A 15,093-nucleotide genomic window follows, 5' to 3' on the forward strand; every position below is an offset into this window, starting at 1 on the left:
CGTTGCTCGATTTGACCGGCGGTTCTATGCAAGGGATATCTATTCTTACGGGTGGGATGGCGAGATAAACTTGGAAATAGCCCCAAATTTAGGGGTGTTCGAATGTCCACCTCCAGGGCTTATTCATGTCGAATATAGCCGGCATATTTCGAGTAGGCGGTATTGCCCGGGGCAGCAGTGAAGGTGAGGAATTTCGATGCTGCGTCAAGATGCCGTGCGGAAGGTTGTAATGTTTTTGTTTTTCAACACAGTACTGCAAAGCTCCATGCCTTAAGTGGGACAATCACAAAGTAGACCTGGGCTTTAACAGGACAGGAGAAGTGCTTATGAAGTGTGATCAGCAGCAGGAGACTTGAAAAATGGACATTGCGATGCCGAAGTTGCCTCACATGCCATGCAGAATGTTCTCGTAGAATTTGAATGAGAATGTATATCAGCAATTAAGGCCCTTATTTAAAAATACTTGGCATTGGATTTCACCAAATCCCCTTTCTTAATCTACTAATTTGGCCATCGTTAGTCAAGTGCACCGCCATCAAAAATGACTTCAAAGACAACGTCTCCGAAGTCATCTGTGATGAGGGGTGCACTTGACTATAGTCTTCAGCACATGCCGACATGTTCTGTGAACTTGCTCCTGTAATTCATTAATCCTGAAGATTAGCTAAGACAGTGCAAAATACTGCAACTAAAAAGCAGCTGTTGTTTGCATTGGTTCTAAGAACCCCCAGTTGCAGCTTCTTCTAGATACATGATAGTCATTCAAACTTTTTGAAACCGCGTTTTGATTGATGAGGAGCACAACATTGAACCGTGTTCTTAAGCTGAAGCTGACCATATTCTCATCAGTTGAACTCTCCTTGGTCTCTGGCTGTTGGGTTTAGTCGTACGGCCGACGGTTAACAGAAGAGATCTACAAATGCTTTGGTGGACGACAAAATTGTCTCTCAAGCAAGATTCTTCTGAGCATTGACTCAATGCTCCATTCGCATCATTGAGAAGCTCCCTCACAATGTCGGAGATTGCAGAGAAGTCAGGGGATCACCGCTCTGCAGGCAAGGTATATATATACATGGGCATCGTCATAGTTCCACTGTTTCATACAGACACGTACCCAGTCATGTGCGGCGGTCACACTTACGGCCACAAGTACGAACTCTTGTACAACTTTATGTAGAGGCATTTTGTTTAACAGATAATAAGACTTTACATAGTATTGAGCACTACCCAGTGATTATGATTTGTCTTTTCATAAAATAGAAGAAGAATCATGGCGCTCAGAAACTCAGCACATTTGTGGAATTTTGAAATTAAATTGAGGCCAGTGACTGGTGCGATGATTGCTTTATGATGGTGAAGCCGAGGAACTTCTAACCATTCTTACCACTCCTTGGAAAGGCAATTTTGTTGTGCCAAGTAATAATGAAAAAGAACAAAAAAAAAGAAGGGTTAAGCCGAGGCTAACCTCTCTGATCTAGCGACCGGTGCGTTGAAAACTAGCGCTACACAGAGCAAGTGAATGTCTACAATCTCAACAACCAACACCAAAGTATTGACAGCATCCGGTTGTCAGAAATTGTGTGGAACCGATCGAGACAACTCTGAAGAAGATCGAAACCACCCACTTGCTTAAGTTAACCCTTGTCGCTTTCCGTAAGGACCACGCTCTTCTCTCGCAATCAAAAGTCCGGCGTCGACTCCATAAGAGTAGGTTGTCACCTCTACGAGATTGACCTACACAGAGCAAAGCATTTGATTGGTTTTGTTTTGCACACTTTGTTGAAGACTCGGCGCAACTGCACAGCGGGCTGCTGAAACTTGACTTTCATCGTTCGTGTCTGAAGGAGGCTTAGTGTCAGGCAGGAAGTTTCTAAGTCAGACCGCTTAACGAAACAACCCTCTCGCTTAGCGTCACGAACACATTTCCTGGATTGAGTGGATACCTAACTAAGCATCCAGGTCATTAATTTCATGTAAAGTGCAATCATCAACGCCCTCTTTCAGTTCCCAAGTGTACAGCTCCCAAGTCAATGCACTCCAGGGGTGTAGCTATCATTTTTGGGGTCAGGAAAGCGGAGGAGCGTTTTTTCCTCCCTTCTGTGTCGACCACCTTTGGGATTCTGGTGGATGCACCATAAGATGTTGTGCTCGACGACGTCGGCGTTGAAGTACCGTGAGGGGTAAGGAAACACCAGCAGCTGCAAGTTGGTTTTAAGTGCCACTCACTACACATAGGGGGTTCTCAAATGGTCTTTAGAAGCCTAGCTCGGAGAGAGTGAGCGTCGGTGAGCTATTCTTCTTTCAGATTGTTTGAATAAGTGGGGATCTCTTGCCGGACAGTGTAAAGGGACCGATTCGCAGAATCACCAGGCAAAAGCTAGGGGCAGTATCAGGGCTGAGATATCATTTTGCGAACGAGGCACTGGGATCGATGCAGCATGAAATCCTCTGGTGTGATCAAGCAGGCGTGCGATGATTCTGTATGTTTGTTTCGCTGCTTTCACATGTAACGCAATTTAATTTGTAGGAAAATCAGACGTGGGGATTTTTATTTTTCTCGAGCTAGCACAGGTAGTAAGTGACGGAGCACGGAACGAGGATCAATCGAGTGTGTAGAAGTGAGGTGGGTCATTTCCAAGGTGGATCATGGGTGCGAGTAGAGCAGGTGGACGATTTGATTCAGAACACTGGTAGAAAGTGTTTTGCAGGGTCGGCGCTTTACATTCAACCACTCGGAGTCCTCACCGTCAGGGGAATTGGAAAGACAGGCTTCGTGGGGACTACACTAATTAGATGTTCGTGAAACCTCCGATGCAAACCATCACAGGATCAAGAATTCTGTGAACAGTTTCGTTCTTCCTGGTCACGAGCGTCGTAGGGTTTCAGTGGGATCTCTACTCAAATGTCATGAGCTTTAGAGCTGCCATGTTTTCTCCCAACATTTATGAGTAAGTGCACTGATTAATCCTTTGGCTTCTTCGAAGCTGATCGTCCCACTATTGTTTCGAAGAAAGCATAAAGTGGAGTTAACATAATGAGTTGCAGTTGAGCAGCTCAACGGACTAACTGAATGACAAGCACTTTGAGGGACAAGTATGCATCTGTTCTCATTAATTAGTTTGTACTTACGGAGAGCTGTGCAAGTTTTCTTCGCACGTTCTAGGACGCCTTTAAGTGTACAGCGGGTGAACACACTTGAGGGAGGATCTCGGTCTAAACCCTTAGCCTAGACTGTCTGCATTTCAATGTACTCAGGTAATCGTAATAGTACTCTCTCTCCTTGTCACCCTTCCCTTCAGTCAAACCCACACACTCCAGGCAATCGAGTCCAACCTTCTCGTAGCCTTCGCCTGGTCTCTCAGATGCGGCGTTGAGCCACGCCGGCAGCTTTTGGTACTTGTCGGTTGCAGTAGGAGCGTGCGGAGATTTGCTTGCAATCTGAAACATTATCAAATGGCCAACACGAACCGTCTCAAGCAAGGCTGTTTGGCGTATGGCGCCGCCACGGATCCATCCTGAGGGCTACACTTTGTGGCCATGGCTGACAAGGCCCCAAATGAGGAGGAGGCCGGCCACAGTGAAGCTTTCTTTGACCAGTTTCTGCGACGGCTGGATCAAACCGATCACGAAACGACAGTTTCCCCTTCCACTTCACGTTCTTCCATGGCTGCGCCCTCCGAATATTCATCGCTGGCGACGTCTAACCCGTGGCCGATGTTCACCGTCTCTTCTCCTGTGAACCCAGATCTTCAGAGCGCACTCCAAGGCATCTACCGCTCTTCTGTTCCGTCAACGTACCTTTCAACCAACCCTCTCGCAGAATTTCCATGGCTTTTGGAGGACCAATTGATCGAGTCTCATCATAGGGGGGACTCTAAGTTGGCGAGTAATCTAGAATCAAACGACTCCGGTCTGCGATACAGCACACACTACTCGCTGCCTGCGACTCATGGTGAACAGCTGTCCGCGACTCAAGGATCTTTCTTAGGGAGTGCTGGAGTGGAAAATATCGACCCCTCGTTGTCTTCTCAGTCTCTGCGGTGGATAGCAATCAAGGAAGAGCCCGCTTCAAGCCACACAAGCGCTGGCTCTCCGGTCAGACCAGGCTCGGTGGCAAGGAAAGAAATTCAAGGTCATGGAACTTCCACCGGGAGCTACGGTAGCAGTCCCAAATTGGATGCAGGACCAGTGCCGCGGTTTGACAGGACAATCAGCTCCGAAGAGCGCTCAATTCCCAGCCCTAGTCTGACACAATTCGGAGGTAGCTCCCAGAGTCCTCTCTCTCGATCACAGAATTACTGGTCTGCTCCAGCGTCTCCTCGGCTGTCTGAAGCAGTTCCAGGGGCCAGTGCCTCCATCTCGACTTCCGCAGGGACGTCTAACACTTCGTTGCCGTCTGAGTCGACTAGTAATGCAGGTGAGGAGGATGAGGCTGAGAAGAAAGAGATCTCTACAGCCGGCAGTGAGGATGCCCGTGGTGGGAAGAGAAAAAAACCATGGGCATCCACAGCTGGTGGGGAGGGCGGGGCAGCCAGAGAGACGGAGTCCAAAAAATCGGAGCCGAAGTAAGCTTTTCCCTGCACCTGTTTGATTCATTTTCCTGGCATGGTTCCCTCATGCAGTAGAGCCGCAATTCAGGCAGTGGACCTCTCGATATAGCGAACGATTCTCGCAGCTGTTCAATTATAAGCCTTTCCCAACAACTCATAACTTGAGGTTGTTTCTGAAAGGTTGAACCTTAGGTGTGAGCGATGTCAACACTGAATAATCACTAGTGTCCGACCCACTCTGAAAGTTTAGACAACTACAAAAATAAAGTGTTGGATATAACCTCACGTCATGTGCAGTTCTTCTACTGGAGGATTTAGTTCGAATAGAACAATGTGGTACTCTAGTAAACGTGGGCTACACACAGGGTTCAAGTACATGTTGAAAGGGATTCATTGTCTTCCAGGTCAAGGTTATTGTGTATTATCCTACCCTCGATTGGCACTCAGACTTGTGGCAGCCTTTCCATGAGTGGATCTGTGCATCTGGGCACCTCTACATTGGTATGTGCATTTTCAACGTATACTGTGGAAAGTCAACCAACATAGTGTGAACTTATCCGTGTATAACTTTCACTTAGTTCGCATGTGCATACATACATACATACATATATCAAACTTCAGAAAAATACTAGAGATCAATTATTAGAAAATCAATTGTTCAGCCCCCTGTAGACCTGATCACGTGAATTATTTTCGAAGCCCAGATACAATCAGTTGATTACCGCCAGTGCGAAGTTTTGAGCCAGGCCAAAGGTCCAATGATCGAATGGTCTCCATCGCCAGCTGGGTGTATTGGGATGCAGAACCTCAATCGCAGCACATCGTTACTGCCTGCAGATGTTCTGATCCGCAAGTAAGACTCTCCTCATGGAGACTAAATCGAGATCACTCATGGTTAATCATGGGTTAATTAGTTAATTGACCATATTCTTTCTGACGAAGACATTATCCTGTCTGGACGTACGTTAGCTTGATCTTACCATTTGAAGCTTTCGTTGTCCATCTCCGAGACGGAATCATTGAAGCTAGGATTTATCCACCTAGCTCTGCATGAGTGCGGAAGCGTAATAGTCTACGCTAAGAAAGTTTGGCATAGAGTAGATATTTTCGATGAATAGGAAGATTTTAGACGACGTCTCTCCTTCAGGTTCTATGATTGTTGTCGATTGATTTGCTCAAGTTCTTAATAGACTCAATGTAGTATACTTTTAGAGGTTTTTGGTTTCAAAGATGTAGGTCTTTTATATTTTCAGTCAGGCTAACGAGCAGATAAAACCTGGCTGAAGGTGGCCAGGCAAAAAGTTTCATGCATTTGCACTCGTTGATTGATGCTTTGCAAATGATTCCTGGAAAGTAGTTTCCTTTTATTTCCCTTTCTCAGTTATCGGAAACAACTTTACCAGAGAAAGAATAGGAATTGTAGTCATGTCATCTGTACTTGTTTATGTTGTATGGAATTCCTACTAACCTGGAACACTAATCCGATTAAATGCCACATCAAGGCTGCATAGGTTACTAGTGATTACTTAATTTCAGAAGCTGAAGTTCACTGGTATCGATGTTAGTTATTGATGTCACCTTCTGAACCCAAAGTAAGAATGATTTCAAATAAACTTCAGGAGCCTGTGAGTGTTCTCGTTGCATTTCTTTTTATGAAACTGTCGCATAGAAATGCGGAACTTTGCCTTCAAGAGCCAACTTAAACCCCTCTCAAAAACTTTCCTCAGCTTCATGGGTCTATACAGGTCTGAGCTTTGGGGATTATACTTGGCATTAAACAGAAGTAAGCAGTGTGTGTTTTAGGAAAGTCACTGAAGATATTACTGATGCTGATTCTGTGCATTTTTTGGAAGAAACAAGCCCAGGAAACGCGGGGGAGCCAAGAGATTGAGGGAACCTAGATACGCTATCAAAACCAGAACAGATGTGGATGTTCTCGATGATGGGTTTAAGTGGCGTAAATATGGACAAAAAGCCGTGAAGAATAGCCCTCATCCCAGGTAAGATCTAGAACCTTTTTTTTTTTTTTTTTTTTTTTTTTTTTTTTTTAAAGACTCCAACTTTAGGATAATAATAGCAGGATACCATTAGCTAGTGTTTATTGCAAAGTCACGCAATTGATATGTCTTTAATGTTTATTGTCTATCGTCAGGATATAATGGATGCACATCTTCGTCAGGGGCTTACAACAACCCCACTTGATTCTGACAGAATTTAGATTTAACTCAAAATCATGTCTTACATCCCTGTTACGATCCCCATTACATGTGTCATAGAAGTTATGTTTTCACTCAATAGTGGTATCCTGCTACTTAGAATCTAGAACATGGCAGTTCATGACAATTAAGGACGTTCACGTCGATTGCCCAGCCCGCTGGTTAAGCGCCAGCGTTTGTGCCTTCATCAATTAATGGTTGAAGAATTATTTTACCCGCGCAGTCAGAGAAAACTAGCCAACAACTTCCGCAGGGCAATCGACCTAAATAATTTTTGTGTGTTTATTGCACGCTGCAGAAATTACTACAGGTGCACAACTCCTCTATGCCCAGTGAGAAAAAGAGTGGAGAGGTCAAACGAGGACGCAGGCTTGGTGATCACCACCTACGAAGGCACCCATTCTCATCAAACACCAGGGTTCCACCGACCTGCAGAAGGCTACTTCAGCGACAGAGCAACAGTTGGTGGCGGCCTCTTCCCGAACCCCGGACAGAGTCCCCTGGGCCCTGGCTCGAACTTGTTACCCCTCCCTCCGGGGTTTGATCTAGCGTCCCTCCAGCAAGCAACGGCACTTCGAAGCATACCAGGCCTGCAGCCCAATCAGAATATTCCAGGATCGAACCAGCAGCAGCAGCAGCAAATGAACGGACTATCGAGAGGGCCGTTCAGTTACCCAGGACAAGAGAATATGTTCAGAACATCGCCGTTCTTGGGATTACAAGACCCTGCATTCGGAATCGTCAAACATGAGCCATTTCATTTTACTCCTCAAGCGCCGGATTTCATGTCTGGGAACATGGCCAGCTTGCCGCATCTTAACGTCCGGCAACAATTCGAGCAGCCTGGTTCGTCACTAGCTCGTCCCGGAGCAGGACCATCACAGCCATTGGACTTCTCCACACCCAATCACACGAGTGTGCACAGGTCAAGCTCCGGGCCAATCCCGCAAATTAGTTCTCCATTATTCACAGGACTAAATTTCCCTATCTTCCCATCATCCAGCAACACGGGTCCAGCTTCTAGCTCAAGTACTCCGCGTGAGTCTGATCCATCAAATCTCATGATGTGTAGGGGACAAACTAGACACGATGCAGGAGTAGGAGGTAGCGGTAGTCGAATCGGTCAAAGCCTAGAAACACGCATCAATAGGTGCCACCCAGGTCAACCAAATTTTTATCATGTTCCATCTTCGGAGACTCCGCTGCCTGGTCGATTGATCAGTGGCAGCCATGGTCTTGGTTCTCCGTTAGATCCACTCACAAGAACTGGTCAGCAGAGGTCTATCATGTCCACGATGCAGTCCCACGTTCAACAGACGAGATCATCTTCGGGGGTAAGTTCTTCCGGTGAGCAATCTCCGGAGAGTCTGACGTTGCCCGACGCGGCGGGCGGAGAGGGACTGTTGCAGGACATGGTGAGACACGGGGGGCCAAAGGTGAGCAAGAGCTGAATTGCTAACTTCCAATCCATCTAGCCTTCTTCACTGCGTTAGACCTTTGCACAGTATACGTAGTTTGATCTGGCTCCACTTTACCAATTTAATACACAAAAACAAAACAGAAAAACAAAAAAAACATAAAATAAGAAAGAAAGATTAAAAAAAAAAAAAAAAAAAAATCAATTCACTGAATGATTTTGAATTCCATGCCAGCCTTATGCACATTGCAATTACATGTAAGGTCTTGCTCTATTGGTAGACTTGCCCCGCGTCTGATGAAGTAGACTGGTTTGATGCCCGTTAGAGATGCCGAAAGGACTTGAAGATTCTAGGTACCTAAGCTGATTTATTTGAGTGTCGCCATTCAATTCACTTGGTGATGTCCTTCGCTCAAGTGCCTGGACGCTCACAGGCCAGGCTACACCATCACCCTACGATCAAGTACTCATGGCCAGTATATCAAACACATATGCGGATGATTTGGAATTGTACCCAGTGCATATTTGCAGGGACAGTTTTTGACAAACAGTTTTAGCACGCCCATCCCATGGGACAACTGTGACCAAGTCCTCCTCTGCCCCCTCCTCAACTGCAACACGCACCACCACCTCCTCCTCCTACTCCTCCCTTTCCCCTTCACAATGTAACAGTGCTTCCTCCTCGCCCCTAGTTTATAAAAACTCATCTTCCTCATCTGTTAATCCATTTCCTTTCTCTCACTGACTATATATATATATATATACATAATGCACTGTTTAACGCTGTTTAACACATTGAAGAATGGATGCAGAAACATGAAGAAAGTATCTACTTCATCTGTGCACTGGTTTCGTAATGGGTGGGTGAAGGATCTGACAGTATTAGAGGACGGCTGAGAGAGAGAGTGAATGATAATTGTAGAGTTGGGCAGGCTGTGCGTGTGTGTGAAAGAGGATTTTTTGTTTTGAAGCTTGTAGTGTTAAAAAGTAACACCTCCTCGCTGTTCTATTCCCACTGATGCATGTGGCTATCGAACCTCACACGTTTATTTCTATTTTGCATTTATTTTTATTTGGTGGAGTGGATTGACCAGCTGCCATCACACACAGTGGACTTGTATAATGGAACCAATTAATACTGCTCTATGCCATCACATGCATCTTGTTCTAGTTCTCGTAATCATTTTTTTAAAAAATAAAAATAGTAATTAATCAGAGCCTTGCACTCTTGTGGGTCCCTTGGGAAGATATAATGGGGATCCCTCTGAGACGGAGGCTCCATTTAGATGCACTACTGCACATGAGGGGCTTGCATCCTTGTAATTCATTTGTTGATTAGTATTCTAATTCAATTCAAATTAACCAACTTATGCCTAAAATGGCAATGAATAGCTTACTCATTTTCTTCATGGAGGCCACCCATGTATATCTTTAGAGAACTTGTTGGCTAACCCATTTTTTTTTTGTTTTTTTGACACCCTTAAACAATAAAAATAAATAATGTTTTTAACGAATAAATATGGATTGATGGAGAACATACCATAATGTGTCAACATATCAGTACCAACTCTTCATTCAGTACCTTAGGTAGTTTAAGGTTGTTGTTGACTGAATGAAGATGAATTTCTTAAAATAATGTTCCTCCAAACAACAAGTCCATGTTGGTTTGAAAATTTTAACTTGCTCATTTTAATTCCATAACTTGGATCAAGAGTAGCAAAGTGCAATCTAGAGAAAAGGTAGTCCATGGGTGGATTGCCTCCTCAAAATGACTTAAGCAGGTGAAGAAGAAACATGCCAAATTGTGGTGGCATTGCTTGGATAGAAATTGATGACTTATAAAGTGACAAAAAATATACCATCATCTTACTCCACAACCTCTCTAGCTATGCTTACAAATCTAAAAACACACAATCCTTATAAAAAGAAGCAGTGTGTTTCCCTTTGCCCCAAACTTAACCCATGCAGAAAATAATCTGCTAGAAAATATTCATTTAAGGGATGAGTTGGAGGTTTTGTTTGCAAAGTCATTCAGGCTGCTTTCATCACCATGAGGCTACTTTGGTAAGCAGGCACATCCAAAAGAAATTGGACATGCCTAAATCATTGAATTGGATAAATAACTACTAAATAAATCTATATATATTCATATATTTGAGTTCAAATATGGAGAGTCTTTTGAGTTTTGGAGGTTATTTTTTTGGCTTGTGGAGGTTATTCCAAAAAAAGTATTGTTTTTTTATGTAGATGCAAATATTGGAATTATTTGTGATCTGAAGCTCATTTTTTTATTTTTATTAATTCATTTAAAAATTAAAACACTTCAAAATCAGTCATGCATGAATGCTTTGTGGTTACTGATGATAATGTCTGTCAAGAGTTTTGCGGATTACACTTTTGTTTTGTTTTGTTTTTCTTTTGAATATTAGTTTAATTCTTCTGTATTTCATGAGATTATAATATTGTAAACATAAATATTGAAATATTACTGACTAAAGGAAATAGTGGTCTAAATTAAATACATTATTGATCATGAACTCCTATAAAAATTATATCAAGCTTGAAAACACTTGGAGAAATGTTGAGAACAGAGTTGAACTATTTGATGATGGAAAATAAAATGTTTGGAGTATGTAAGAGGAGTGATTTGGAAAACCATATAATGAATTTCCCCACCAAAATATGTATATGTATATACATTATTATTTTTTAACATATAAAATAAATGTATTTTGATTTTAAAAAAAATCTATCTCACAATTCTTTTGCTTGATTCTGTTATTTCTTTAATAAATTTTTTGAACTTCATATTTATTGTTGTGTATTTATTTTTATTTTTTTTATGAACAAAGCATATATATATATATATATATATATATATTTGTGTGTATAAATATATAGATTTTGTACTAGCATAAACCTATGCAATTGGGTACAAAATCAATAAGACGAAGTTAATTAGAATTCATGTATTTTAACAAGTGTATACACATGTTCAATTATGGAAGCGACAATCTTACATTTATAAAGCTTTAAAACTTAAAAAAATAAATAAAATGATAACGGTTTGGACAAATGTGGGTGATTCAAATGGAATTATTTTATTTTAAACTAGAATGGAATAATGAAGCATGTGAAGGGAATTTTTTAAATAAATTATTTAATTTTTCTAAGTAAGAATTAAACAACACAATTTACAAAAAACAAAATATATCATTATATATACAAATAAAAATCCAAGTATATTTTTGAAATTTCCTGTCTGCAATTTGTATGAAATTCAAATGAAAATGCATAACCCAATGGCCAGGCTAACATTTAATAAACTGAAATTATTAACAATCCAGTGAAACTTTTTAAGGATATTGTAAGACTTTAGATTATATATATATATATACGTACATGTATTAATAATAAACGTTTGTTTGTTTGTTTGTCATCAAGGTGTTATCAGAATGTCTTTGTTGCACAGTCCTCAACCAATCCCATAGAAACAGTGCTGATGCTTCATGTTTTGTTGAACAAACTCCAACCAATTTTTTCTCCTTTACATTGAATTATTTTTCATTTTTTTCATTTTTTTTCATTTTCCTTCCCATCGCAAATTAAGGTCCCCAAAACACTTATTAATAAACATGTATACACTCACACATACATTCATACATTCAAATGTGTGTGCGTAATTTTATATTTGTACTCATATTAAATGTTACATATCAATCCCAATTATCTTTGGAATTAGTACTTTTATAAATTCGTAAATACGTCACAATGCTACAGAAAGAAATGAAAATAAATAAAAAATACTTCACCTTTCTCAAGTTTGAAGTCAAGCCTCTATTTATTGAGTGGTAGCGAAGTGACGGGAAACCTCGAAGATGATAAACGAAGAGCGACTGCCGGGTACACACACATAAATGCATAAATACAACAATACATATTCTTGACACAGAAAAATTTTACTATATACTATATACGATATACGCATAAAAATCCTGGTTCGGGTGGTGTGGTGTGAACGCGTTGTGGGCCGTTGCCGCGAGACCACCGACGAGGGGCCAGGCGAGGAGGACGTAGAGGCAGAGTGTCATGGCGGAGGCAGGGGCCAGCACTTGGCAAGCAAATTGGCGTGCGATTGGGATTCGGCGACTTGGGTTCTCCTCGTTGCACCTTTGCATGCGTGGGTTCATGAGCGCCTGCACTACCCACAACGCCTTTTTGTCGTGGAAATGCTCTCCATTGCATCTATTTCTCAGAGCTCAGCGTTAGAAAATTAGGGTACTGAGTCGAGTAGAGCGCAGCATTTCGTTGGAGGGATTTCTCTGGGACCGATTGTCTATAATGTTTCCTTTTCCTTTTTGTTTTTAGTTCCTCTGGATGTGGAATGACTTTTGCGCAGTGACATCGTGAGCTTTGAGTGTTGTGGATGATGTGGGTATTTTAGGTTTGCGATTTTTTTCGCCACAGAGTGGGTGTTTCAATTCGTGATTGAAGTCTCAGAGGTTGGAATTTGGGGCCTGCGCGAGTTGCGTGAGCTCAATCTTACGTGTGAGTGTGGTTTGGTTTGTGGGACTTTGAATTTTCAAATTTTGGGGTAGTGGTGTTTTTGGGTAGGGGTAAACGTGTCGGGTTCTGTTGCCAGGTTTCGGCCATGGCCGTGGCCGTGCGAGGAGCAAGAGCAGGAGTGGCACGCGACTTGCAGACCCTGCTAGGGTCAATGAGCGTGAGGTCCATTTCGTCATCGGCACCATTGTTCAAGGACCATTCCGCAGACGATTCATCCCTGAAGCACAATCCCTTGAAGCATCATAATTCGAAGTCTTCATCAGCCAGCGACCTGACTGGTGAGGAGGAAATCGTAAAACCTAAAGAGAGGAAGAAGTTGCTTGTGCTAGGAGGGAATGGCTTCGTGGGTTCGCACGTGTGTATGGAAGCCCTCGCCAGAGGAGTCCCTGTTGTGAGCCTCAACCGAACTGGCCGACCCAACACATCCGACAGCAGCTGGACGAACAATGTCGTGTGGGTTCGAGGTGATTTATTTGATCCATCTCGGTGGGAAGGTTCATTAGACGAAGTGCAGTCAGTGATTTCATGTGTTGGAGGTTTTGGGACAAACGAGCAGATGCGGCGCATCAATGGTGAGGCAAATCGAAGTGCCGTTTGGGCTGCCTCGAAAGCGGGTGTAAAGAAATTCGTATACGTCTCCATCGCGGACTTTGGCCTGCCCCCCTTCGTGTTGCCAGGCTACTTTGAGGGGAAGAAGATGGCCGAGGACGCCGTGCGGTCAAAATTCCCCTACTCTGGTGTAATTCTGAGGCCAGGCTTCATTTACGGGACACGAAAGTTTGGTGGCGTGAACTTACCCCTTGGCATCATAGGAACTCCTTTGGAAACCGTTATGACGCAGGCAAAAGTTCTCTCTCAAATTCCTCTTGTAGGTCCCCTGTTTGTACCTCCTGTGAATGTCGAAGCCGTAGCAAAGGCCGCAGTTAAGGCTGCCCTTGGCCCTGTTCCCCCTGGAGTGATGGATGTGTGGAGTATTATACGACTTGGAAGCCACTGAAACGTTCGTAACATTTGTAACCTAATTTGTCTGATTCTATCATTCCTAAATCCTGTGGCTACCGGGCAAACTCTCACGATTGGTACCACAACAAAGAAGCTGAATTCGGATGCCATTGGTTCTACTTCTTTGCGCTGTAAATTTGTATCTTTGAATTGGTAAAATGATATTTCATGAGTCGGCTAGTTGCTATCTCTGGCCGAGAAATATCGAAATTATGCTACTGGGCAGTGCAATTCATGTTGCAAATTTGTCATGTGCTGCTGGAAAGGATGCTTCCTCAGCAAATGAAGGAACACAATATCTTTTGATTTTGTTTGGATGCCTCTCCCTACAAGAAACGTCTGTGTAACATGAGGTCCTTCGGTAATGTCGGGAGATAACCTTCAGGGTAACGGCAAGCCTTTTCACAAAATTTCAGCTGGCAGCTCATGCAGCTGCTTTATGTTGTGAGTACGATGTTAATTGAGCTTTTGATTTTTCTTCAAGTGTACATTGCTTTGTTTTCTCCACTGGTTGTGCCTTGTCATTTGTGAAGATAAATGGTTATAATCCGTAGCCTGCATCAAAGCAGATACTGTGAGATTATATCTGGGGCCTCATGGCTTTTTGTAATTGCTGTCATCTGTGATATAGGAGTTGTGGAGATGTGAGGACCAGCCCAAAATGGCTCACCATTTGTTTTGTAGCTTTGAGAGGTGTTAGTGTAATTCCCCAAATCGGTTCATTTCCTCTTGTTTTGTTCTCGTTTTCTTGAATATATTGTCTGCTTGGAAGTGAAACCTCTGATGAATTATTGGTCTTTTCAAACAAAGTGTACTCTCTGACCCTCGAGAAATAGTCCTCTGAGATATTTGGACCTTTTAATCCGCCACAAGCTCAGTTCTCAACTTATTTGTGTTTCAAAGCATTTCATATTTTACTATTATTTTAAAAGTTTTGCTGTGCAATCAAAGTGTTTTGATTTTATTTTTGATTTAGTTTCTGACTTCTTCGAACATCTACAAACCCTTGTCGTGGTTGAAATGAAGTGTTTTAATGTTTAGAAGTTTTTAATGGAATGATTTGTACATACATCAAGATATATTTTGTACATGAAGGATGGATTTACAGCAAATGTCTTAACCATGTTATGTTAAATTGAATTAGATGTTTCAAAACATTTTATATATTAGCCTTTTTTTTAAGATAACTAGGTGCTTATGACTTCGTATCTGCCACAATATGGGCTCAAAGTTGTAATATAACCAAAGTCTGCATCGTCAATTCTGATTATGTTGAAGACATTCTGTTGGATATTTGATGTGTTGAATCGTTTTAAACATTCTTATCCAATATCTAAAATTT

General features: G+C 42.4%; 1 protein-coding gene and 1 non-coding gene across 3 annotated transcripts; both read left to right on the forward strand.

The window, feature by feature from the left end:
* The first annotated feature begins 1,700 nt into the window (after window positions 1–1,700).
* On the forward strand, window positions 1,701–9,236 carry LOC112285418 (uncharacterized). 2 transcript variants are annotated; one of them, XM_073535582.2, is made up of 5 exons: window positions 1,701–4,565; window positions 4,955–5,051; window positions 5,255–5,403; window positions 6,404–6,550; window positions 7,065–9,236. In XM_073535582.2, exons 1-5 carry the CDS (start codon window positions 3,538–3,540, stop codon window positions 8,215–8,217), a joined length of 2,574 nt encoding a protein of 857 aa, XP_073391683.1. In that variant the 5' UTR covers window positions 1,701–3,537; the 3' UTR covers window positions 8,218–9,236. The 2 variants fall into 2 exon arrangements, with proteins under 2 accessions (XP_073391683.1, XP_024382005.1); XM_024526237.3 differs by lacking the exons at window positions 4,955–5,051; window positions 5,255–5,403 and having other exon boundaries at window positions 1,712–4,565.
* Window positions 9,237–12,213: 2,977 nt separating this feature from the next.
* On the forward strand, window positions 12,214–13,969 carry LOC112286161 (uncharacterized protein At1g32220, chloroplastic). The gene is made up of 2 exons (XR_016504395.1): window positions 12,214–12,363; window positions 12,826–13,969. It is a non-coding gene; the product is annotated as an uncharacterized protein At1g32220, chloroplastic (transcript).
* Window positions 13,970–15,093: the final 1,124 nt, after the last annotated feature.

The sequence above is a fragment of the Physcomitrium patens genome, chromosome 8 (assembly GCF_059467195.1).
Source record: "Physcomitrium patens ecotype Gransden chromosome 8, ASM5946719v1, whole genome shotgun sequence".
In the NCBI taxonomy this organism is placed as follows: domain Eukaryota; kingdom Viridiplantae; phylum Streptophyta; class Bryopsida; order Funariales; family Funariaceae; genus Physcomitrium; species Physcomitrium patens.